The sequence below is a fragment of the Mycetomoellerius zeteki genome, unplaced genomic scaffold, assembly GCF_001594055.1.
Source record: "Mycetomoellerius zeteki isolate Tzet28-1 unplaced genomic scaffold, Tzet1.0 scaffold58, whole genome shotgun sequence".
In the NCBI taxonomy this organism is placed as follows: domain Eukaryota; kingdom Metazoa; phylum Arthropoda; class Insecta; order Hymenoptera; family Formicidae; genus Mycetomoellerius; species Mycetomoellerius zeteki.
Genome location: NW_017257588.1, coordinates 1,150,428 through 1,175,795, shown reverse-complemented (window position 1 = coordinate 1,175,795; position 25,368 = coordinate 1,150,428). Strand labels below are relative to the sequence as shown.

At 32.8% G+C, this 25,368-nt stretch overlaps 1 protein-coding gene across 3 annotated transcripts in view; it reads left to right on the top strand.

The window, feature by feature from the left end:
- LOC108728062 (limbic system-associated membrane protein) overlaps positions 1–25,368 on the top strand; it is a 185,108-nt gene that overhangs the window by 137,068 nt on the left and 22,672 nt on the right. For all 3 annotated transcript variants that reach the window (XM_018456413.1, XM_018456411.1, XM_018456412.1), the window contains 3 exons: positions 2,163–2,325; positions 17,608–17,849; positions 21,665–21,884. In XM_018456413.1, the coding sequence (XP_018311915.1) occupies positions 2,247–2,325; positions 17,608–17,849; positions 21,665–21,884 (541 nt within the window). In that variant the 5' untranslated portion in view covers positions 2,163–2,246. The remainder of the gene's footprint in view (positions 1–2,162; positions 2,326–17,607; positions 17,850–21,664; positions 21,885–25,368) is intronic.

Below are 25,368 nucleotides of genomic sequence, written 5' to 3'. Positions count from 1 at the left end.
AGCAGGAATACGTTACCTAGTAACATTCTAATAAGAGTCACGAAGCAATATCGTCCAATTTGGCCTAGCTCTTTATGTCTCTATAAAATTGGTTCCTCTACGTGACATCGATTCCTGATTGTAACTTACGCAAGTAGGTACATTTTACACCAGCGTTTCGGAAAAGAATAAAAATTATTGGTTTCTTGCTGAAACGTAGCAGCATGTGAAGAAACTTGGAAACAACTGTCGTGATTTTTATTAAAAATTAAGGTATTTGTACATGCATTTGAAATTGAATAGCGAGCACGTAGCGACAATGTTATAGGAATCCGGATACGAGAGAAGTTTTAGCGCCTCGAAGTGAGAGCTAAATCTTCCGATTAGGTCCTTTATGCTAATGTAATTTGGAAAAGAGCGGTGTGGCTTTTCCATTAGCATTGATCGTTCTAATTGCAGATAAACTTCAGCTATCAGAAACCCATAAGCAAATTCACTCATTTCGAAGTTCTATGAAGAACAGATATAATAATGCGAGTAGCATAAATACACTGCAGTAGCATGATCATAAAGTTTAAATAGAATTTGAATATAAAATTTAGTATATTTCAAATATGTATTTTAAATAATATATTTTAAATATGTATATATTTTTTATTTACTATGTAAAACATCACTAACTTTTTACATAGTAAATAAGAAAATAAATGTAAAACATATTGAAATTTATTAATCACTTATTAATATCATACTTGAAGCTACAAATTCAATCTTACAGAACATAATCTTATTGAAGCAATTACCAATAAGAAGCAATAATAATAAGTACGCCCTACCTAACTATATTAGCAATAACTGTCAACAGCATTTTGAGAAGCGAGTGCAACCTTGTGACGCACTCGATTCCGAACTGATGATCTCTTGAAATCGTTTAACTGCTAGTTGCATCAATATAAGTTTTAACGAAAGGGTCGATGAGCGAGCCATTGGAAGAACTACATTCACTACGCGATACGTGATACGTCCCATTCCGTGTCCTCAATTGCCGTCGCCTTTGATTTCGCTACGTCGTCGAAATCAAGATTGGATAATGATACGTGAGATCGTGTATTTTTCTCTCGCGTTCACCGTTCACCGTTTAGGGTATCTCTTGATCCAGTGACCCAATCTAATTTCTCAATTACTACTTTATTTAATCTTTCAAAGATCTCAAACTATATAGACCTTAAATTTATTGACAGAATTTGACTTTATATAAAGAAACGTGAGGGAAGGGACTATAAATCTGCAAAAATTTCAAAAAAAAATTTAAAACCGCTCTCTAAACTTAAAGCGAACGTTTGAAATTTCTGAAAGACAAAGTGATCTAAAATATTGTGTTGACAATATATAATACCACACCAAATGCATGAATGCAAGGAATTACTTGTTTCATTCAATTACTCCTACGCTGTTTAATCATACTTTAATTAAACTCCTCGCACGCTCTGCCCGTGGGAAAGTTTAGAAGTTAATACCCGTAGAGACGGCGATACTTTCATATTAGCGCGGCAGTCGGCCGACTTACGAGCGCCAGTATAAAACGAGTTAATTACGTTATGGCAACGATGCGCCGCGCACATCTTCCTCCTTTCTCGTTATTTCTCGACGCGCGAAAACATCCCGCATCCAGACCTCGAATTCTACGTGAGACATTCGCTTCGTGGGACACTGGGAATCCTTTATTTTTATATACGTTACTTCTACTTGTCTCACACCTAATTGCTTTACGCTAACTGCTTTATTAATGACTCTGTCTGCAGTATTTATAATCTCTGTACACAGACGTACATTGTACGTAAACAGTTATTTGCTGCGGCTAGTCTGACAACTTATATTTGATAAAATCGATAATTAAGTTTGGCAAATCATATTTTTTAACCCAATTATGTGTGTAATAAAACATTCGTCGGTGCGCATATTTTTCGACGATTTTCTAGACGACTTAACGTCAGGACTTGACACACTGCGATAAAGTCATCTTACGAAAATCTTCTTACGCAGGCACGAAACAGCGCCGCACCGGGATTTCCAATTCACGGATTACTCGACACGATGAATTGGCGAACTCGGGTGGGACCGAGAGATAAGCCGGAGCGTAAATGAGCCTGACTACTTATTCACGATTCCCGTCTGTGTTTCAGATGATGGCGATGTCGAGGCCGTGGTACACAGGCCGCAGCAGCGGGAATAGATAAGGCAGCGAGGGGCCGCGCGCCGAGCCAGTCATGTGCAGTGTCATGTGGCTTCTTCGGCTCCTGACGATCTACCGCTTGGCTCACCTCTCGGCATCCGGTACGCAGACAGGTGAGTACCGTAAGAAGAGAAATGAGTGTTGTCGTTGTGAATTTCGAGCGCGCGGGATAAAATGGCAAGGAAGCGAAGACACAAATATGAATGGATCGCTCCGTGAAATAAACAAGCGTTGCTAATTCCTAAATTATCGTTGCAACCAGATCGACAGCTCGGCGAAATCGATTTACAGAATCACACGCGAATTGTATTTATGACTTGTACTGTGTGTACTGTGCGCGCTACTGCGATGGCGCACGTCCAAGTATTAACAACACGAATTCCCGTTTGACCTGTCTGTAACACAACGACGCAGAGTGAGTTATGGTAACACAATGTCGTCCGCCATAAAGATCGTATCGAGAATTTCGAATCGTTCGGTCGACGTTTAGTATGAAAGGTGTGTGGCACCGACCAGCTGTTCTATGACATTGCTGATCGATTACAAAACGCTGTAAAAGCGTTCGCGCTATAAATCAATAAGTTATGATGCAGTTAAATAATAATAATAACAATAATAGATGTCAATATAAATCATTGAACAATAAATTGAATCGTTGAATAATAAGCTAAAAATATTATTTAATCCTTAAACGCCACACTACAATACGAAATATAGCAACATTGTAGCAATACTTTAAAAAATTGCAATATTTTATTAAATATTGCTAAAATATTGCATCGATATTCCTATATCCGTTAAAATGAAATATTGCTGCAATATTTTGCAATATTGTTACAATATTTGGAGAAATAGTGTAGATATATTGCTGCGACGTTATGCAATATTTCAATAATTAATCCATTTTATTGCTAAACTGTTATTGATTAGCATATCACATTCCAAAATATACACGACGAAATTATAATCCAAAAACATTTGGGGAATTATATATATCCAAAAAGTACACCCGAAAGAGCCTGCGAATCTCTATGAGACTCGTCAACTTGATTTGTATACGCCTTCTTAGGATTCTTGTAGCAAAATTCTCTAACGTCTTATCTAACTAATCAATGAGCGCTTTTTTCCTTATATCATCCTTGCCATTGAGTGACTCTCATGAGTCGTAACATATTTTTACAACTTTATGCTTTTTTACCTTGATATTTTCATTCCAGTGTTATACACGTATGTTACATTATAATTTAAAGTCTAAACATTTCTCGCAAGTAAAACATCCGCCGCGACAATTCTTTTGTCACGGTCCAAATATCACTCGATGGAAGTGGCAGTAACACCGCGTCGCGTTGTGTCGTGAAGAGCTTTCCACGACATTCCTCTAAGACCATCGCAACTCATGGCATGCGATAAATCATCGTTGTACGTTGCGAATGGTCACTGAGACTCGTATCGAATGCGTCAAATATCCGACTAACGTCCATCATCAAGGGAACGATGCTTAGTCGGATCCCATAACTTCATGACTTTAATGACGATAAGGAATGCTTGCTCCATACCTATTAGCGGCGTGACATTATATTTATTGCTTGCAATCAGACCCAAATAGCCAACCAGATAACCAAATAGCCAATGCACCGTCTGAATTATCAACGTCTGAATTATGCTGCATTATTAGATGCTTTTTATTCATATCTAGGTATTAATCTTTACAGAACGGGAAAGCCATTATACACTGTTAGAAATGTGACCATGAGTTTCCTTTACATATAAATGAAACTCATGGTTATGAACGAAATTAAAAGTAATGAATGATTTAACTGAAAATTAAGTTACAGTAGTTACTTAAATATAATGAACGTGTACACAAATATACTTTTCAATTATAAATACATTAAATTTAATGTAACGTCATGAAATTAAGTTCAAAATGTGTAAATTAAAAGTATATTAAATTTCATGAAATTTTTAACAGTATGGTGGCGCTGAAACAATATCATATTTTAAAACAAGAAATATAATGAAATAACGAACTATAATAAATCTTATCTAAAGAAAAGCTGTAAGATTTAAAAATGTAAGATAAAAAAATAAACTTTCCCTTTAAAGATATAATGAAATAACGAACTATAATAAATCTTATCTAAAGAAAAGCTGTAAGATTTAAAAAATAAACTTTTCCTTTAAAGATTATAGTAAGCCTGACTCATAAATAAATTAAATTACTCGACTCATCCGATAAAATTACATTATTAGCTTAGATATATCTTGGAAATGTTATATATTATATTTCGTATTATAAAATATCATCTTAAATTCGTTGTAATTCCATGTTGTTCGATAAATTCGTAATTTTCTTTATACATTAAAGATCTCGTTGTGGGGTTACATGTGCGTGAAAAGGTGGATGATTGGAGCTCGTATGAAATGTACGAGAATCTGAAATATACGTGTCGCACACGGAAGAGCCTATCTCGTGAGACGCGGGATGAATCTCCATGAAATTTAGATTACGGGCGAATATAAATCCTGGATACGACGGAATGTATATCCAAGAGACGATAATAACTTCCGGCTGTGTCCTCTTATTGCCTCGTAATACCACGGCGCGATATGTTGTGCGTCGTTCCATATTGCAACTGATTATAGAAGAATCAATTTAAATGTCGATAGATGACAAAGAAAACATCTGCATGCAGTATTTGTTTTAACAATGAAATTATTGTATACTATTTTTTAAACAAATTAAAAGTTACTTTAATTTATATCTTGCTGAGTATTAAACTATATTTCTTAACCAAAAACTAAAATTAATTCTAACTTAACTAAAATTAATTAAACAAAACTAAAATTGATTCTTTAATAATAATAATGATTTAAATTTATATCATAAAAATATATTGTTTTATATACTTACTTAAAAACAGGGTTAGGAAAAAAGATACTTCATGAAAGTAATTCGGTACATTGCTCGTTATCGATTTAGAGACAGTTGTTTCATCTTCGAATAAACTATGTGATAATTTACCTACTGGATAATCAAAAGAGTAAAAGAGCAAAAGCATAAGGGAGTAAGATATTGAACTGAAGTTTACCAAAAGATGGAACAACCCAGTCTTAAAAAAGTAAGTTGTTACCATTACCATTACTCAAAACTAACGAGTTATTATAATTTCCGTTTAGCTTTTCATCGAATTTTTATTACTTTTGTTTTAAAGTATTTAATTGAAGGACTTGTAACAATGGGCTAACTCGCATTTTGTAGAAACGGAAAAAATAAATTCTAAAGTTAAAGTTGATAAGAAAAATACATTTATTTACGCATTATTACAAAAATTTGTTCATATTGCACATGTCCGAAAGTTTATTACAGGTTACAGATTGTGAATAAGAAATATTATGAGAAGAATAAAATTTTTCTGCATCAAATGATTACATTTACTGAGTGACAGAAAAAAATATTATGACGATTACATCGCCGCTACTCTGGTTGCATATTCCAAAGAAAATCTAATTTCCTAAGAATTATAATCCGCAACAGTTAAATGCACATACGTACACACACACCTGTGAGAGCAACAAGATAAAAAAAACGTACAGACTCCGAGAGAAGCAAATGAGTTGAAACGAATAATAGACCTTTAATTCTAACTTCTAAACTTCTTTTCTCTGATTTTTCCTTTTTACGCTGCAAAATCATTTCTCATTTTTTATAATTCTACGTTCTTTTTACTCTTGTCACTGATACTGATATGGGTTTTCTAAAAAGAAATCCTCTTATTTATCAGAATTCGAAACGTTTCTAAATATTTCTGAACATTGCATTTTATTAATATTTATTGAAAATATCTATTAGATGACTAGAGAAGTAAAAACATAATGCTTATATTCGTGGCTTATTTTTATAATGTTAGTTAAAAATAAATCCTACAAATGCAAAAATAAAATTCTTACAATTTTTTTGCAAATTGCATAGTTTAAATAATAGTAAGTATATTATTCAATCGTTTTACATGTTTTCAGTTTCCTAAATTTGTTTTATTTATATATATATTTCTTTTTTCCTTATTTTTCTCATAGTACGATTTTAAATCAGAGTGTAAATTAGCATATATCTTGTTAATAAAACAAACTATAAACTAACCTAATTTATTTTATATAGTGTTACGTTATTGTATTAGTGGCACACAAAAACCTGAGACCACAATATATACACTGGCCATAATACCACCTTCTCCTCTATAAATTGCTGAATATTTCAATCTAATTGTAAGTGGTATTCTCTTTTTATGTTAAACGAGAGACGGTGTTCAAATCAGGAGACGCGGTAGTGTCTCCGGCCATGTTCAAAAACTAAAAGACATTACAAGTCTCTTATCCCGAGCCCCCAAAGTCCATTTTTTGGGGATACAGAACTACTAATTTGCATATTATCGATAATCATAGCTCTCAATCGAAAATATTTTTGTTTCGAACAAAGAGCAATAATCAGCAATAGATCTTGGTAACGAGAAATCGAGGATTCATCTCATAGATTTGAATTAAATGTTCTGTACTGCGATTTATAATTTGTATCTCAACCACCTGCGACATTTATTAAAGACAATACCCAACTCACTCATAAAATATGAATTACTGTATAAACGTAACAGTGAGTTTTGGGCTAATAGAGAATTATGGCACTCATCCATTCTATCACATATTGGGTTACATTCTGGATTACTCTCATTGTTACAATAAGCCTTTCTATATCACTAATTGATTATAATCGCTACGTGGTCAAATGTAAAGCTCCCTTCTTTTAAATCCCGCTTATGTTTTATACTCGTGTATTGTAAGTAACGCTAAAATAATGAATATATTTACTGTTATCCAAACAATATAACCACGTTACCATTAACGTTACAAATAAAGAAATGTAACGTTTTTATCTATTCGTTATTGAAAAGGAGTAATTGTAATGGTAACGACGTTATAAGTAACGCATTACTTCCCAATCTTGCTTAAAAGCAAACCATTTATGTAACAAAAGCTTAAACCACTATGTTGAAAAAGGGAGAAGAAAGGGATTGAAAGGATAATTACATATTGTAACCAGCACGCTTTGTTATACTAAAAGGCAATGTCTAGAACCTAAGCACAAAGTAAAATTTTTCGCAAATGTATGTCGTTATATAATAGTAAATCATCATAATTGATCCATTCATCTTAGTCCACTTCTTTCATGCACTTCTTTTTGCCTCGTTTAGCGCGTGTCTTATTTCGCTACCTCAAATTAACTACGCAATTCACTCTTAGAATTGGATCGTATAATCGTTAATAGTTTATGCAACGACGTGCTGGAGAATTTCACAGCAATGTGGTCTCTTCTGCTAAAGACACGTTATCTCTCTCTATAAAGACGGTTATTGTTTCTCGTAAGGCGGAAATGGGCTGAGCGGCCCATCTTGGTATTGTCAGATACAACAGTGCCAATGTTGGTTCGCATGATGGCGAGAACAGAACGCAATTACGCAATTACTAAGAGACGCCATTAAGACGACGATAAAAAAAGTTATCGTCTCTTTCCGGTTGTCGAATTGTTGTTTTTATAACGAGTGATTTGCATCAATTATTCGCTGCTAACCAAGTTCAGATACAAATTACATTCTATCAGATCGGTCATCAATTATTTTGCAATAAATTTAGGATTATTGGAAATGTCGAAGCGAAGTAATAGCATGTCAAAATATTAGCACGCCTGGTGTACTCTAAATTGCAGCGAATAAATTTATTACATATCACAAACAGGCTTGGTTCATGGATATAACGCGATATTTGAATTTTACGCGTCAATAATAATAAGATTATAAGTATGAACCGTATGTGCTTCATGATCTCGTGTACATAGCTTCCAATTAAATCAATCTTTATTAATCCTGCTGTATTATTATGCATGTTACACATTCTGCAGCTTTACAGCTTTAAAGTTACAAGGATTTTTTCGGTTGATCGTAATAAATTATAGTAATTTCGATATAATGCATACAACTTCGTTCTCAGTTTTAAGAAACCGAGTAAGAAAATAATTAATTTATCATTAGTGTGCCACAAGACGGCTTGAGAAGAGAAATGGTCCAAATAAGAGAAATGCTGCGGCGAAATCCACCAATTGTCGCATTTCTCTGCAGCTATAGGAGTGTCACGTCGCTCTGAGAGAAGAGAATGGATGCACCAACGTTCGAAACGCGTGCAGAATTTCTAATCTATTTGGTACACCGAGACGTGGGCGCGTACGCAAATCATGAAAGTGACAAAGCGATCGGCACGCCGACGTGTGCGATTAATTCCCAGAGAGATCGATGCCCAGTGCAGCGTGCTGCCAGCATCGCGGAATGCTACCCGACATCCTTGTGTACAACATGTAAATTAGATGCGTCTACGTACGTCGAACAGAACATGCCGAAAACGTGCTCACTTATTCGTTAATGATACAGTAACCTGCAGCTTCGGTCCATCCATCTTTTCCACGATCACCACTATATCATGCATGCTCTCTCTCTCTCTCTCCCTTTCATTATTTTGATTAATTAAACCGGCCATTCAAGGAAGATTAAATAATTAACACATATTACGGTCGAGATTATATAGATATAAAATTATATTTATATATTTTTGTAATATATGTGTTACATTACCGGTTTGTATTTAGTTCGATAAATAGTTGTAACAACAGTTTTCATTTTGACAAATTTTAATAATTCGCTGTCGTCGGTTTTGCTTAATTTGAGATGCTGCTAGATATATGCACTACATATGACTATACAGTTGCAGCAGAGTTCATTTCGCATAAGTACGATTTTATGTGTTTCTCTCTTCAAATATGGAAAGATCATAAGTAACTCTATTCGCTGGATTTGCGAATGTAATTATTTTTGAATCTTAAATCACTGATAATGGCTTAAGTGGAGCCAAAACATACAAACGTTCTTGTTAATTCACTGAGAAAAATGGTTGAATTAAATAGTAATTCTCTGGTGGAAAATGGATGAATCAGAGTTTTTGGCTAAATCTACTAGAATTCTAGTTAAAGTAATTACAATTCTGATTGATATAATTATTCTGATAAAAATAAGAATTCTAGTAGATTTTAGAAATATTGTATCGATCAGAATTCCGGTTATCTTAACTAGAATTCTAATAAATTTAATCATAAAATTCTGATTTGTCTATTTTTTTAACCAGAAATTTTTTTCAGTGTAATGTAAAAAGGAACACAGAAAGAAAAAATTTGCTGTGAACGCTAATTGTACGTCATGACGGCAAATTCTATTTGCCAATATAGGGACCGCAAATTATTTGCAAGTGTAACAAATATTTATTTTTTTCTATATTCACTACAAAAATTATTTGCAACAAATGCAAAATATTTGTCAAATATGCAAATTTGTTTGCTATATAACAGCAAACAGAAACAATTAATGCAAAACAATTTTTGCAATCTCTTTGCATTCATAGCAAAATCATTTTTCTCTATGAACAAATATAGATAATTTAATTTTTAGCGCACAAATTACCACGTAAAATTTTGGACTCTCACCCTTATTAAATTTTTACTTGTTGGTAATGTGTGTATACATATATATATATATACACGTATATACTGTATTGATTCAAGAAACATCCAGATTTAGTTTGACTATGTAGTGATTAAACTACGAAAAGATATATATATAAGTATAATAAATCAATAATTAACTGTCGGATTATTCAATCGGATTGTTGATATAGTCAATCAATATCATTTCCCTTTTCATCATTCTCTTTCTATCTTTTCGTAGTTTAATCACTACATAGTCAAACTAAATCTGGATGTTACTTGAATCAATACAGTATATACGTATAGAACGTATTGACATGACGCGTAATGCACGTGCTCGTTCGCGTGCGTGGCTGCATGACGTATGCAATACCCTCAACGAGAGAACTACTCGAACATGCAACCGAGCGTTCGCCGTGAGTCCATCCGTATATACCTACAATTCTCACAATTTATAGTATCTGCAACGCGTTGCACCTGCAACACGTTTGTCATAAATCGGCTAGTTCTACGAATCGGTCTCTCGAAGCTATCCAAGGTGTAATGAGTACGATATATTCTGTGTATTCGCAAACATTACACGAATATACATCGGATGTAAAAGGAAACTTAAGACACAAACATTTTGCAATATTAAATTTCTAAGACATTATTCAACTCACTTTTAATGAGAAATGAATAAATGGGAATGGTAAACATGAGTAAATGAGTAGATGAGAATGGTAAACGTGATTTTAGATTGATTATTTATTATCACAAGAAAAGTATACTATATATATGTTATATTGAGTTAAAATAAAAAATGTTCTCATTCGTTATAAAAATAATAATTTTATAATATTGCTATTGAAAAATAAGTAGATAGGTAAATAGATAAAATAATTGATATTCTAGAGCAAGAATATAACTAGTAGGGATTAGCAAAATATAAGAAAACGTGATAAAATATATATATCTATATATATATTTCATATATATATACTATATATAAAAGAAGAGAGAGAGGAGGGGGAGGGAGGGAGGGAGGGAGGAAGAAAAGATGTAAAAATCTATTTAAAACTCAAAAACTGTTGCATACACAACATATATTCATAAAATATATAAAATATAGAATTATTCAAATGTATGTAATAATTACTATATCACACGTTTAGTCCCCGCAAAGAAAATTAATGGGTCAATTTTAAACAGAAAACCGTAAGACTCGTAATGTGTTCTCGTAAAACTTGTATAAGAACTTATGACTAGTATTCTAATTTTATACGTATGTATCGTAAGATGATCGTAGACGTAGGATTTATTCGTAAATATCTACGATTTTTTGTAAATTTTATGGCTAGTAAGAAGCTGCGTCAGTAAAAATGTATAAAACTTGTATACGTACTTAAAAATTCTTATAAGTTTTACAGGAATGTATTACGAGCCTTACAATTCTGCTTAGAATTTAGGCATAAATTTGGAAAGATGTTTAATACTTACACTTCAAATAAACTATATACATATGAAAGTTGTATGAATAAGATTACATTTTTATTTAATAACACATTTTTGTCGTTTATTTATTTTATTTGTTATTATTTTTATTGTTGAAAATTAAAATTGTTTAAATGATAACAAAAATCTAAATTTTGTTTATAAATTCTATAAATATTTAAAGTAACTTATGCAAAATTTCATTGCGATTCACTGATTAGTTACAAAGATATAGAACGAATAAATATTTTGTTTATTTACTGGGCAATTAGTTCATGCATCGCAATGTAACTCTATACATAAATAATCTTGAATACATTATGTACTTATATTAAAAAATTGAGATTTTTGTCATTTATTTTATAATACATTTTCATACATTTTTCCATTTTTATCAGAGCACAGAGAGAGAGAGAGAGAGAGAGAGAGATTAAAAAATACTACTATTTATTAAAATAACTTATGATCCAGATAGTAAACTGTCACCAAATTTGTCTTATTATTTTTAAATGTGATTTAGAATCTGTATTTTTTTAATAATTTTGTTACCATTTTGAAAATATGTACAAAACATTCTTAAGCACGTACTGACTTATTTTTATAGGTACCAAGTATCCTCTTTTACATCAATATATATTATATGAATATATTCACATAAATCAAAATATGTATAATAAATTTTTGCGTCTATATTATATTAAAGAGATAGAAAATGGTTGTAACGAAAATTCAACATAATCTCGTATATTGACAAAGTGAAAATACTGCAGATAAAATTTGAAAATGGAAGGCGATTGGTAAGATCTATAGATCTTTGAACTGCAACATCGCGTAAGCCTATCGACGATATGTAACATGTGGAGTTGCATAGTGAAGCATGCATAAAACATGAGAGGTCCAGTGGACTGTGTTACAAATCAGAATTATTTATTGTGGTTTGAATCATGCGATTGTACCATGCATTCACAACGACACGCCTTGCTCTCCATCTGCATTGTCAAGTATGAAAATGGAACCAGGCATTGAATTACAGTCATAAAAAGGTTGAAAACCGCTATTCTAGAATGACGTTCTCGAACTAAACCCAAAGAACAGAGATAGAATATAGAATACACGACACGCGCATTTCCCAAGTGGTACAGATCAACGTTTGCCGCAACCGCAGTATCCTCCGCTCATTCGCGCGAAATGCGTGATACGTACCACGTACGCGCATGTTTTTGGCGTTATATATATTAGGGTTATATATTTTAATACGAAAATATTAAATTGAAACCATTAATTAAAATGAAAAATAATTCTCTTTTTATGCGTATTATGTACTTCGAAGAATTTGTAGCTCTAAGTGGACCGTACCCATTATCGACTACAATAAATCAATTTCTTACAATTTAAGACCTACTACTCCATTGTAGACCACCACGTTCCCTTACAGGAATTTAATACCGAAAATTACTTAATATCTTGAACCACGATGCTTCTAATACTTAAAATAAGTAATTAAGCACTACCTTCCAATGTTAAATTTCTGTAAGGATTTAGAAACAGATATATATATATATATATTTAAAAAAAGCAAGGTTAATACTGTTCAATAATACTCTTAACAGTATATATAGTTTTGCCGTATATTTACGTTTGAAGTGCACTTATATTATTTTAGCACGACTTACAATGTTCCTCCCAGGAGTTCCGAATCGTCTTTCGCGCTACTAACTCAAGATTTCGCTAGCATCTGATGGAATAAACTCGTGTAATTAGTCACACTATATAACCTGATATACCGGCGTGATATCAGAATGTATATCTTGCCAACAAATGGTTGCAATCAGCTGGAACCAGTGACATACCGACGTGGCCATCTCTCTTCAGCTTAGTCTATCGGAATACCGGACTTCGAAAGTTGAATTACGCTGTATTTCGCGCGAGTAGTTGGGAATTAACGATGGCTTTACCTGTTTCTGTTTGCTTGTCAGCTGTACGGGTATTGTTTGTGTATGGATCATTCTATTTCAGTTTCAAATTTCAATCCTTCTCGTCGGAATGTTTTTGGGGATTGGTTTACTGTGAATATTGTTATATATATCACGTATCTATTTAAATTATTTCTATCGAAATCGTTAGATTTTAATGCCCTAAAATTTAATATATTTTTATTAATTCTCCAAAGCTGACGTCAAAATCTATAACATATATATAGCACTGACGCTAGATCTGCGAGATTCATTTAATAGTTACTTGAAAGGCACTAATTAATAAGGAATTAAAATGACACAACTTGTATAAAAAGACTGAATATTAAGTATATTTTAATAAGAATAATCCAAATTTGGAGATGTAACAAAAAATTATTTGACATTTTTGACAAAAAAATTTAATAATTAATTGTCCAATATATAGATTCACCGTCAGTTTCGGAGGATTAAAGGTCACGTGCATTCATCCGTGTAAATATATGCCACACGTACAAGTTGAACAAATTTTATTGCAATTTATCTCATCCATTATCTTCTTCTCGATACATTTACGAACGTCGGCTATAAAAATAATATAATTGTTTGCACCGTCTAGTTTATAAGATCATCTATTAAAGATTATTTAACATACGAACGAATTAATGACCGATCGCAATGTTAAAATATTTAAAGACTCCCAGCGTATCAATTGAAACATTGTTTTCCACGATCTTGTTTCCATTTTGTATCATATCAGTTCGATCGAGTCTGCGTGAACGAAAAATTACACATATCATATATTTCTGAATTCGTTCCTTTAATAACGCGACCGTATCAAAGCAGAGCTTAACGGCACTAATGTCAATGTGATATAACGATTTTTGGGAAAGAGAAATAGAGAGCGAAAAAGAGAGAGTGACGAGCTGACGAACGGCTGACTAGATAGATTCTTCTCGGTATCCGAGACACGCTTCCAACAGTTCCACCGGAATTCCCGATCAGTTTTTCTTGCCTCGGGCAAAAGGAAAAATTCCTACGATCGGGAGAACGGAATTGACGCGTCGGTGCAAGTAAGAAAGAAGAGGCGACCGATGAAGCCAAACGGCGAAGAGATCGAAATGTGCGGAGAAAAGAGAAAAGAATAAGGACGCTTCAGAGACACGAGATGACGGCGAAGAGTCGCGTGCGGAAAAGAAAATTTCGCGCTCCGCGGCATACTGATCCCTTTTGACGTGCGACTTCGTCGTGGGATTGTGCGCTCGTATATTCCTTTCTTCCCTCTGTCGCAACCCCGTGAATTCTGTGTCGGATCTCCCGAAGATTGCCGGAATTGCTGGAGGTCCGGGGAACTCCCGTGCTCACCTATCGCTGACTCGATGAAAGTCAGGATTACCTGCACAAGTGCACCAATTCGTCTTCGGTCGTAGAACAATCGACTGCAGCGGGCTTTACGTCCGCGGTGTTCTCAAATGGAACTTCTGTTGGCGTTACGTGACGGGACTTATGAAAGAGAAGTCTGTATTCGGTACGTCAAATTTTTCGATATACCCCACGTAAGTTTCTTGTATTTACAGCGTTGCTGAAATTCGAACAACTTTTGAAATATACGCATTCAGATTTACATATATTGTAGCAGCAAGTAAATGTTTTCGACAGTTGTTTTCGCGTTAAATAGTTTTTAACCAGTTGACAGTATATTAAATATAATAATATATTAAATAGAATTTTCAAACGCGCGAATCAGAGAGTAATGTTTATTACAACAGAAATTTACGAATCTCTATTCAAGAAGAATAAGATTTCAATGATCATCAAAAGCGCACGTGTGCAAAAGGAACAATGAGAGAGATACGGGTGAAAGAGGAACAATGAAACCCGAGATAACCGGTAAGGCAATCTACGTGGAACTTCCACCTCAACTTTTTAGTAGAAGACATCTTCTCATTTTATTTCTTTGGCTCTGAACATTACATGTCTGAACACTGTGGAGGTGCTTCTTCTACGGTATAAACTCAGAAAAATTTGTCATCGCGAGTTAGTATCTAACTTGGTGATCCTCAGACGCGAACGAGCAACGTGACTTTCTTCATCGTCATACTCCCCGCGCAAGATCTTCGTTTCCTTTCATTCTCGACTTTTCCATTCTTTCACCCGTCTTTTCTCTTTCTGCTTGGGACGAAATAACCATGAAGATATTCAACACATCTGACGTCGGATAGTACCGCGAACTTCGTCGGTAGCATAAAGCGCAGCTATAGAAATTATCATTATCAAAGTTAAAAAAGAGTACAAAGCGCGAAGAACTGTAAACGGTAACCATAAACGGAATGCTGTTAAGTTGAATCAGTATTCGTTATGTTGTTGTAATAGAAACAGAAGAGTCAAAATTGGCGTGTTCTACAAAGCAATTCTTAAGAAACTTACAATTTTAAGAAATTGTTTTATTAAAACTTAAATCCTAAAATAAAACCATTTAGTAATGGTGGTTATCCATAAATTACAATATAAAAAAGGATGAAGGAATTAATGCTTTTCCATTAAGAAGCAATATATAATATTTAATGATTAGGAAGATTAAAATTTTTATAATATACGAGTATTTTGATATAAATGTTCCTAACGAAAAATATAATAAATTTCGTATTTTGTGGATCTGTATTATTTCTCTCTCTCTCTCTCTCTCTCTCTCTCTCTCTCTCTCCACGAAATTTACGACTTCTTCAATAGATCGGAATAATAAAACGTACTCTCTATTCAACATACCGAAAAATTCGGAACGTATAATCGCTGTAAGTAGCGGTAATATCAGCACGAGGATGTTATGTGTCTCGACTGCGCCTGTTGCGGGCGTAAATGCATATTTACGTCGAATATTGGCCGTTATTGGCAGGTTGGCTGAATGTCGATAACCTGAGCGATGGCCCATAACGGGAGAATGCCAGAGAATCGATTAAATAAAGTCACGAGTTACGATCGGGTGCGACGGGTTGAATGCAAAAAGCAGGGAAAATCTCACCAGAGTGTACATAATATGAAAATACATGTAAATGTGGCGCATGATGCCGTAAACAATCATGACAATTCGAATGATGACACGATGGGTATGTTTAATGTATGCGCTGCTGCTCGAAATATTAAACGATATAATACATGGAACACACTTGCTCCGTATTTATTATAATATGAAATACAGATCTTCGTTAATTTATGCTCTCATATTAATACAACAAATAACGAAAATTATTTAAACGAAATGAAACGTTTCATGTTTAAAAATATTGTAATATGGGAAATCTCCAAATTCCGAAATATAATTTTTTGTTAAACTGCATTTTAAGGCATTCTTTTTCAGGGTTAAGAACTACTTACTTGTAACATTATTGTTACTTTTTTTATAACAATTATGTTTTTCTGTCTGTGACAGTAATGATAACGTCATATTTTTACAATAACAGTAATGAATTCAGTCGTCACTTTTACCGTTACTTTAGTTCCCAATTATCTTCAGATGTATTCAATACATTACATTATTTTTTATTAGATTAGATTAGATAAAAATATTATATTTAAATAGAATTTTTTTTAATATTGAAAAATATTTAGTATACCTACTTTATATCTTATGCGTTGAATCTCATTATTTCCATAGTCACTGCCAATACTAAAAGTCTATGTTATGTATGTAACTTGAACTATTAGATTTTCAATACTAGCAGTGACTAATGGAATGCACTCTTAACAATAACATTAAAAACAATGATTAATAAAAATTTTTTATTTTTTTAATATTGAAAAATATTTAGTATACCTACTTTATATCTTATGCGTTGAATCTCATTATTTCCATAGTCACTGCCAATACTAAAAGTCTATGTTATGTATGTAACTTGAACTATTAGATTTTCAATACTAGCAGTGAGTACTGGAATGCACTCTTAACAATAACATTAAAAACAATGATTAATAAAAATTTTTGATAAAATTTTCGTTTATAAATTACAATTGAAATTCCTAAAAATAAATTTATTAAAAAATAAAAATATTAATATAAAAAATTAGAATTTCTTAGAAAATTTTAAAAGAAGAAAAAGTTGTTATATAAAGATTATAATTAAGAATTTCAATTTTTAGGATTAATTATATTACATTTAATATTAAATAATGTAATTTTAAAATCTAATATCTTACTTTAGCATTATAAAAAAGTAATGACAAAAATAACTAAATTGTTACTTCCTAAGTAATGGTAACGGTAAAACATTATTTTTTTAAATTAGTAACGAGTAATGGTAACGAATTACTTTTTATAAAAAATAACGCGTTATTTTTAAAGTAACGTTTCCAACTTTTTTCTTCATTAACGACGTGAACTTTCTCTTTGCATGTTACAGAACTGCCTCTGGCGACGGACTCGATTTCGACGAAATCGACGACGGCGGCAAAGCGATCTGTGCCGACGGATGCACCAATGCTGAACTACATCTTTGATACGCACAGCACTTTGAACAAGCATCAGCATCATCACGATCACAAATGGGGCCCTCACTTCGAAGGCGAGAGCTCCAACATTACCGTACAAGCGGGTGCTAGTGTTACTCTCGATTGCAGAATATCGTTGCTGCAGGACAAAACCGTAAGTGTGAAAACGCACACTCACATCAGTCATACTGTTCGCTCCTTCCCTTCGTGCTTCATATCTGGTTGCCCACAGCTTTTAATCACTGCTGCAAATGCACAGTGCTATAATTCACAACTAATCTCGGAATATTTTGCCTTATTACACCTTGGGTAAGCTACGTTTAGCTTATTATGATTAATCTGCTACGCTGGCGCGTTTGTACATTTTATATTTCAAGGTACGAATTTAAGAAGAAATTTACATAATCGCTGCTGGTGACCTGGTTTTCGCACGCCGGTAATCTGCACATAATAATTTAGTAGTAAATCTGTGTTCGTAAAACTTTATTTATATAAATTTTTTTTTTCATTTTATAATTACTTACTCAAATCTTATACGAGTTTTAAACGTACACTGTAAAAAATTTCATGAAATTTAATATACTTTTAAGTTAACAATTTGAACTTAATTTCATAACATTACATTAAATTTAATATATTTATAACTGAAAAATATATACATGTACATGAAATTTAATGTATTCTTCATGAAAATTTATGAAATTTAATGTACACGTTCATTACATTTAAGTAACTACTGTAATTTAATTTTCAGTTAAATCATTCATTACTTTTAATTTCGTTCATAACCACGAGCTTCATTTACATGTAAAGGAAACTCGTGATCATTTTTAACAATGTAAGAGTTTTAAAAATAATCGTACATGTTTTTTTAATTGAACAATAATATTTTTATTTTTATTTTTATAATAATCAGAAAAATTTGATATGATATATATGCAAAAAAAAATATGACGACATTTAATCTGCTGCAAAACCACCTTATGAGTATGCAAAGCTGCAAGTGACTTTACTGCCAAGTACTACCATGTTCATTTGGTTTGCGTGTAATGCTTTAATGCAGTTACAGCAGCGTTTCTGCATTATCCACGCCCAAAACTATAGAACAAATTATGCGGTCAGATATCGGTTGTGCGCGCATGAATCTCTCTGGCGCTCGAACAGATAATATCCTGTTTCATAGCAGCAATTTATAATATAGCTTATAGCTAACCAGTACCACCGACTCGCAAATTAAATTGAAATTAAATATCTGTTTATGTACATATATAAACTTTAGACATTTTTATCAAACTTTGTGAAACCATTTTCAATAAATAAATTACTTTTTATTTCATTAACAGCATAAGGTCTGATAAAAGCCTTACTTGATCAAAATAATTTTTTGCGACGGAATTCTTAGTATTCCTAATTCTTTAATATCCTAACAAACATTATATAGACAGATCTAACACCAAATGTTTTATTAGATATATCACTTTTGGATGAGATTTCGCATGAGAAATATTTAAATATCAAATGATTATTAAAATGAAAGTAGTAGATTAATGTATTTTTTTATACTTTTAGGCACGGTTTTTCATTATCCGTTTTTCATTATCCGATTAATTAGTTAAGCTTAACCTGATGTTTCATCCAATGGGTTTCATCCATGACATCATCATAAATAAAGTCTAATGGATAAAATATCAGATTATGTCATAAGTTAACCAGATAATGAAAAATCGAGCTTAAGTTACCTTTTTTACATCTGTAGATAAAATAAATATTAATACACTCTCGAGAAAAACGGAATTTAAAAACTAATGATAAAAACTTGTATCTTCATATATGTATATGTTATCAGACCGTAAACTAAATCTCTAAATCGATAATACCCAATTAGCTCCCGTAGATTTATGTAGAAGATATTACATACCTACGTCTATAATAGGTCTATTCAGCAACATGTTACTCTACATCAGTTACACGGGTAAACTCCTCTATATATTTCATATTTGCTATATCTAATCTTGACATAAACTCGTAATAAATCTCGATTATAATCGCTATTTAATATAAATTTATTTATTGTACAGAAAGATGCAATGAAATCCAATTTAGTCACAAATCAAGCGCTGTTCTTTAAAGTATAGAAAAGAAACAATCTGGAAAAAAATATTTTATTTATTGGAAAAATATTTGCTGTACATGATTATCAAGCAAATATCTGTCTGATAAAAATGTTTCTGTGGGGAAAACTCAAAGTAAAATTAGCTTTTTTCCAGCATAATCAATAAATTTCTATTAAGTTTTTCGATTACCGCAGCATTGCGGTAGACATATTAACCAGAAAATAAAACATGAAAATAAAACATATATCGTCAGAAGAATCGAATATTTTTACAGAAAAGATAGCAGAGCGATGCAAACATGCTTGCATATAAAACGCGTACACATGAGAATTGTCGATACAACCGGAAAAATTCGTACGAACGATTGTCTATACACCTGTTGATATTTTTACGTGCAGTACTTGGTGTTGACTGGTGCAAACTGGTCCGAAAAAATATCTACATCTTTGGGGGTTACAGATATGTTGCGTCATATTTGTATAATCGTTATGCACACAATAAATATTTGTGTTAAGTAACTCTAACCAGAGTAGGTGTTTTTTATAAATTTTTGATCACAAAAAACAATACCACAAGCCAAATTGCTCCAGCACGTCAAATTTTATATAGGTTGATCCGAAATTCGAGGAATCGGAATACAGGACATGATACTTTATGTTAAAACAAACAACTTTTTCCCTTAGCAAACTTTTTCCTTTGCTTTTCTGCAAAAACTACTATCGGGCGCAATTTTGCTAAAAGAAAAAGTTGGTTTTTGTGCTAAAACGAACAATTTTTTCCTGTAGTAAAATTACATTTGATAAATAATTTTTGCGTTTACTTTATAACTTCAACTTGTTCTCCCGCAAAAATGATTTGTCGGACGCAATTTTGCTAAAGGAAAAAGTTGTTTGTTTTAGCATAAAGTATCAATGTCCTGTACTCCGATTCCTCAAATTTCGGATTACCCTATTCTAAAATGCAATTCTAAAATGGGTGATAAAACAAATCTAAAAGACGACATTTTAAATCATTCCTTAGTTGTATAAAAGAAAGGAAAATTAATTGAATGCTGTTTTTCACATTATATTATTACTAAAAACTGCATATTTCGTATTTAAAGTGGGTCTAGTGCTACCACATAATTTTGGATCAAAGTTCGAAGCGTACATGCTTGCTTTTCTACGTACTGCATCCTTACAAACAAACAATTACGAGAATTTTTTAATTTTTTATAAGGAATTAATATATAAAATTCGAACACTCATCTATCATATTCGACTATTTGTGACTTATTGTACATTGATCGTGTTTAGCAGAGAAAACTGATCAGTGAGTGCTCAGTGACATTAATATGATTGGTTCTTGCCTTTAGTTCTTCGCTGGATATATAAGTGTAGGAAACCAATCTCGCACATTAAAGAGTCACTGAGCGCTCACTGATCAGTTCTCTTTGCTGAAAGCAGCCACTCTTTTCCTGTGAGTCGCTGATTTTTTATCATAAAATTAAAAATAATTTTAAAAGCAAACGTAATAGATCAATTTGGCTCGTAGTATTGTTTTTGTAACCGAAACTCTATAAGAAATATCTATTTTGGTTAAATATTTCTTATAGATTTTTGATTGGTTATTACTTGAAATAATTTTTTTGTGATGTTATTTATATGTATAAATATAAATATTTAGAATATCGGACTCTCAATCTTTAAAATAAAAATAAACAATAAATTCAAAGCTAATGAGAGTCAGCGCAGAAGAAGGTGCACAACAATTATTAAAATTATTATTGTAAATGAGCAAAAAGTAATGAAAACAATTTTTCTAGTTTTGAGTGAAACCACATTATTCAAAAGGATCGTTTTGTATTTGAATTCAGGTATCCTGGCTGCGGCGACAGGAGAGTAGTGAGAAGATGAGATTGCTGACAGTGGGCCAGCAGACGTATACGGGCGATTCGAGATACACCATCGAATTTCAGTATCCAGACAACTGGCGTCTGCGTATCAAGCGTGTTAACAGCAGCGACGAGGGCCAATACGAGTGTCAAATCAGCACCCATCCACCAAAGTTCATTTATGTCAACCTACACATTAACGGTAAGTGATAACGTATGCTAACAACCTTCTGCCTATCGTCAATCAATCTTGAGACAGCAATGTTGATAATGATGACAATTATGTTTCACCGAACCGTAACTTCGCGAAAGAAAGATTTTCGCACGTTTCTGATTCACACGCTCGCTTTGGGTAAATTTAAAAATTTGGGTAAATTTGCGCTCTTTCCACTGACGCCAGATTTAAATTCCTTATAAAATACCATTTATAGATTTTCTGAGTGAACTCTTTTTGAGCAATTTGACGTAATTGTTTTATCTTAAAAGAACGAAGCAAAGAACGAAAACTTCTCTAATATTTGCTTTCTCTCTCAAGCTCATATGTCTCTTTTTTTCTATTTAACACCTTTTTGTTTCACCCGTCTGTGTCTGAGACGAATTTAATGTAGCGTGATAACGAACAGAGGAAGAATATAAAAGAGATTTTAAATAGTTGGAATAATTTTAATGCAAGTTTTACTTCGTCTTGCGAACCAAAGGCTTGATGAAATATAGACAACTGTATATTTTAAAACAAAATTAATAGAATAAAGTTCTTATACGCATATACGCTTTAAAAATTAAAAATAGATAGTGCTAAATGCGAGAATTGAAACAACATAGACTAAAAAGTAGGAAAAACCTTTTTCTTGAACCGTTTCTTTCTTCAGTGCCACTTTCGTGCTCATTTGAATTAGCAAAAGAGCAAAGAAAGAGACGCTATATCTCCGGTAATACCTACCTACGATTCAATATTCTAACGACAGAAAGTAGACGAGAAGAAGAGAAACTCAAATTCCGCAATTCTGCTAGCGATCGGACAAATTGCCTCCGTCTGCAATGTTCTTGCGGCGAAGATCGCTTAAAAGGATAATTGAAAACGAAGTACCTTGTAGTTGAGATAGACGGGGGCAGGAAAGAGAAAATCCACGGTCTGTTCGGTTTGGAAGGATGGTGCGGTGCAAAGCGAAAGAACTTCATCTCGCTGTAGTCCGATAATCGAGGTGTGTCGACTAATTCGGCGAAATGATGGTACATAAAGGTGAAGTGGCAGCTACATATACCTAGAGCGAGGAATGGACAATGGAAAATTGCAAACTGCAGGAAGATTTTAATAAACGCGAGGAGAAAAATTGCGTAATTTTAAAGGGGCTAACGGTGAACAATAAAGGCGCATAAAAATACACGGCCAGCATCACGAAATAAGAATAAAAATGGATGGATGGATATATCTATTAAAAAACAAAATCAATAGCTCGAGGAAATACAAAAATATTCCGCACGAATCTGTACGATATATGCGATATCAAAGTAAATGATTAGTATGATTTTAAAATATCTTTCATACACGAAAAGAAACGATTTCACTGAAATTAAAATTTTAACTTGATACAGACTTAAAAATAGTTTTAGTAAGTCATTAAAATAATTATGTAAAAAAGTTTTTAATATTCAGTGAAAAAGTTTTGATATTCTAACTACTAATTTAAGCGTTCTACACAATTATTTTGCGATCTAAAAAATTATTTTTTAATCTATATCTAGCTAAATTTTCAGATATTTTAACAAAACTTCCCGTATACGAGAGATGTTTTAAAATAATTGCACTAATTATTTACTTTGACATCGCGTACATTGAACAGTAACAGCGGAATATATTTGTATTTCTTTGAGCTATCGATTTCGCGACTTTTTAATAAATATCTCGTCCATCCACTTCTATTTTTATTGTACGATCATATATAAAATATATCTCAAATTTGAAGCTACAGTAATGTGCACAAAGAAATAAAAAAAGTTCTAGTAAATCTTGACAAGTAAAGATGCGATATCGTATTTGACTCAGCTTTCGCTAATTCGTATAGAATTGCAGGGTTCCAATATAAAAAGGGCAAGAGCTTTCTCTTTTACTTATTTCCTGGTTTGCGCGCCTTTGCTGATGTGAGATTATATCGTAAGCTTTCGGTTCTACGAGATAAGACGGCGTAGCTTCTTCATGTTATAGCCGAGAATCTTCTAACTCGAGTTCAAAGGGATTATCTACTTAAAGTCCTTCTCACACTTATCCTCGTAGAATTTCTCCATTTTCGTAATTTGTCGAAATAATTTCTGTGGTGTGCGTGACGATCATCGATTGCCTTGAAATATCGCTGCTCTATAAATAATCTTTTACGAATAATTACGATTTTATTTTTACATCTCGATGGTGACACGGAGATGTTAGCCGTTTATTTCGCGCTTCCTGTTATCGAGATTTCACTCGATATTCGTACAATTAAAATTTAATCGTTTCACACTGTTGATACCTTTGTGCGTGAACTTTCACGAGGTCGTTTGTAACGCGGTCCGAAACGTCAAATGCCATTGAAAGAACGATATATCGTCGAATTGCGCATTCTCATTGTCCCCAGCAACCTATTCTCTTTCTGTATCTGTTCAACTTTGAAAGTCAAATTACGGTAAACACAATTGTCCATTGTGCGAATCTTGCAATCGCGTTTTATCGATGGATCGCCGTACGATAATTAACGCAGGAGATATGAATGCACCCTGCCTGACTATTGTCGCACGTTCCAATCAATTATCAATGCTATTTTTTGAACAGAGTGGATTTATGTTTGCGTAATAAATATATACATATAATAATCGCAAATTAATTAATCTCTAGAGTTTAGTTTATAATTATTTATTGTAAGTTCATAATTATTTACAATTTATATGATGTAATATGTAAATGCCGAAAAGTACTATTATTAGTATAATAATTTAATGTGAAAATGATTTTGTCGTGTCCAAGATACAATTAGTAGCGTATGATTACAAGTCGCCACACAAAGAAAGATATGTAAAACAAGTAATTTTACATGGAAAAGTTTCATTGAAATATCTAAAAATTTAACTAGATACAAATCTGAAAATAATTTTGTTGGACTATTAAAATAATTACACGGAATGCTCATACTGATTGCCAGTATGTTAACCCTCTATGATCCCCATTAACCTGGACTCCCCACCATCGAAAATCAAATTCGCGATAGGTCAAAAATTTAGTGCTCTTTTGTTGCTAATTAGTTGCTCTAGAGCGAATTTTGTTGCTCCAACCGTTTAGCAGCAATAAAAAAAAAATGGGGGGATCCAGGTTAATATAAAGCTGGACCCTCCCATAATGAAAAAATATACATAGAGCTGCGATATCAAAAAAACAAATGCACCAGATTTTGTTGCTTTTTTTGTTGCTCTAGGATAGTGCAAAAAAATATCGAAAAAATCACATTGTTAAACAAATTCCGATAAATAATCAAAACTGCATTGTCGCGCGTCGCAACGTTATGACCAAAACTTACATGTATAGAATTTGTTACTCGCAAGTTTTTGGTACTAAAATGTTCCTTGGAACGTATACTATCGAAATATACCCGTTTCCGATTTTGTTGCTAACCCTAACACATGAAAAATAATTAGTTTATCAGCATCGGCGCTCGAGCCGA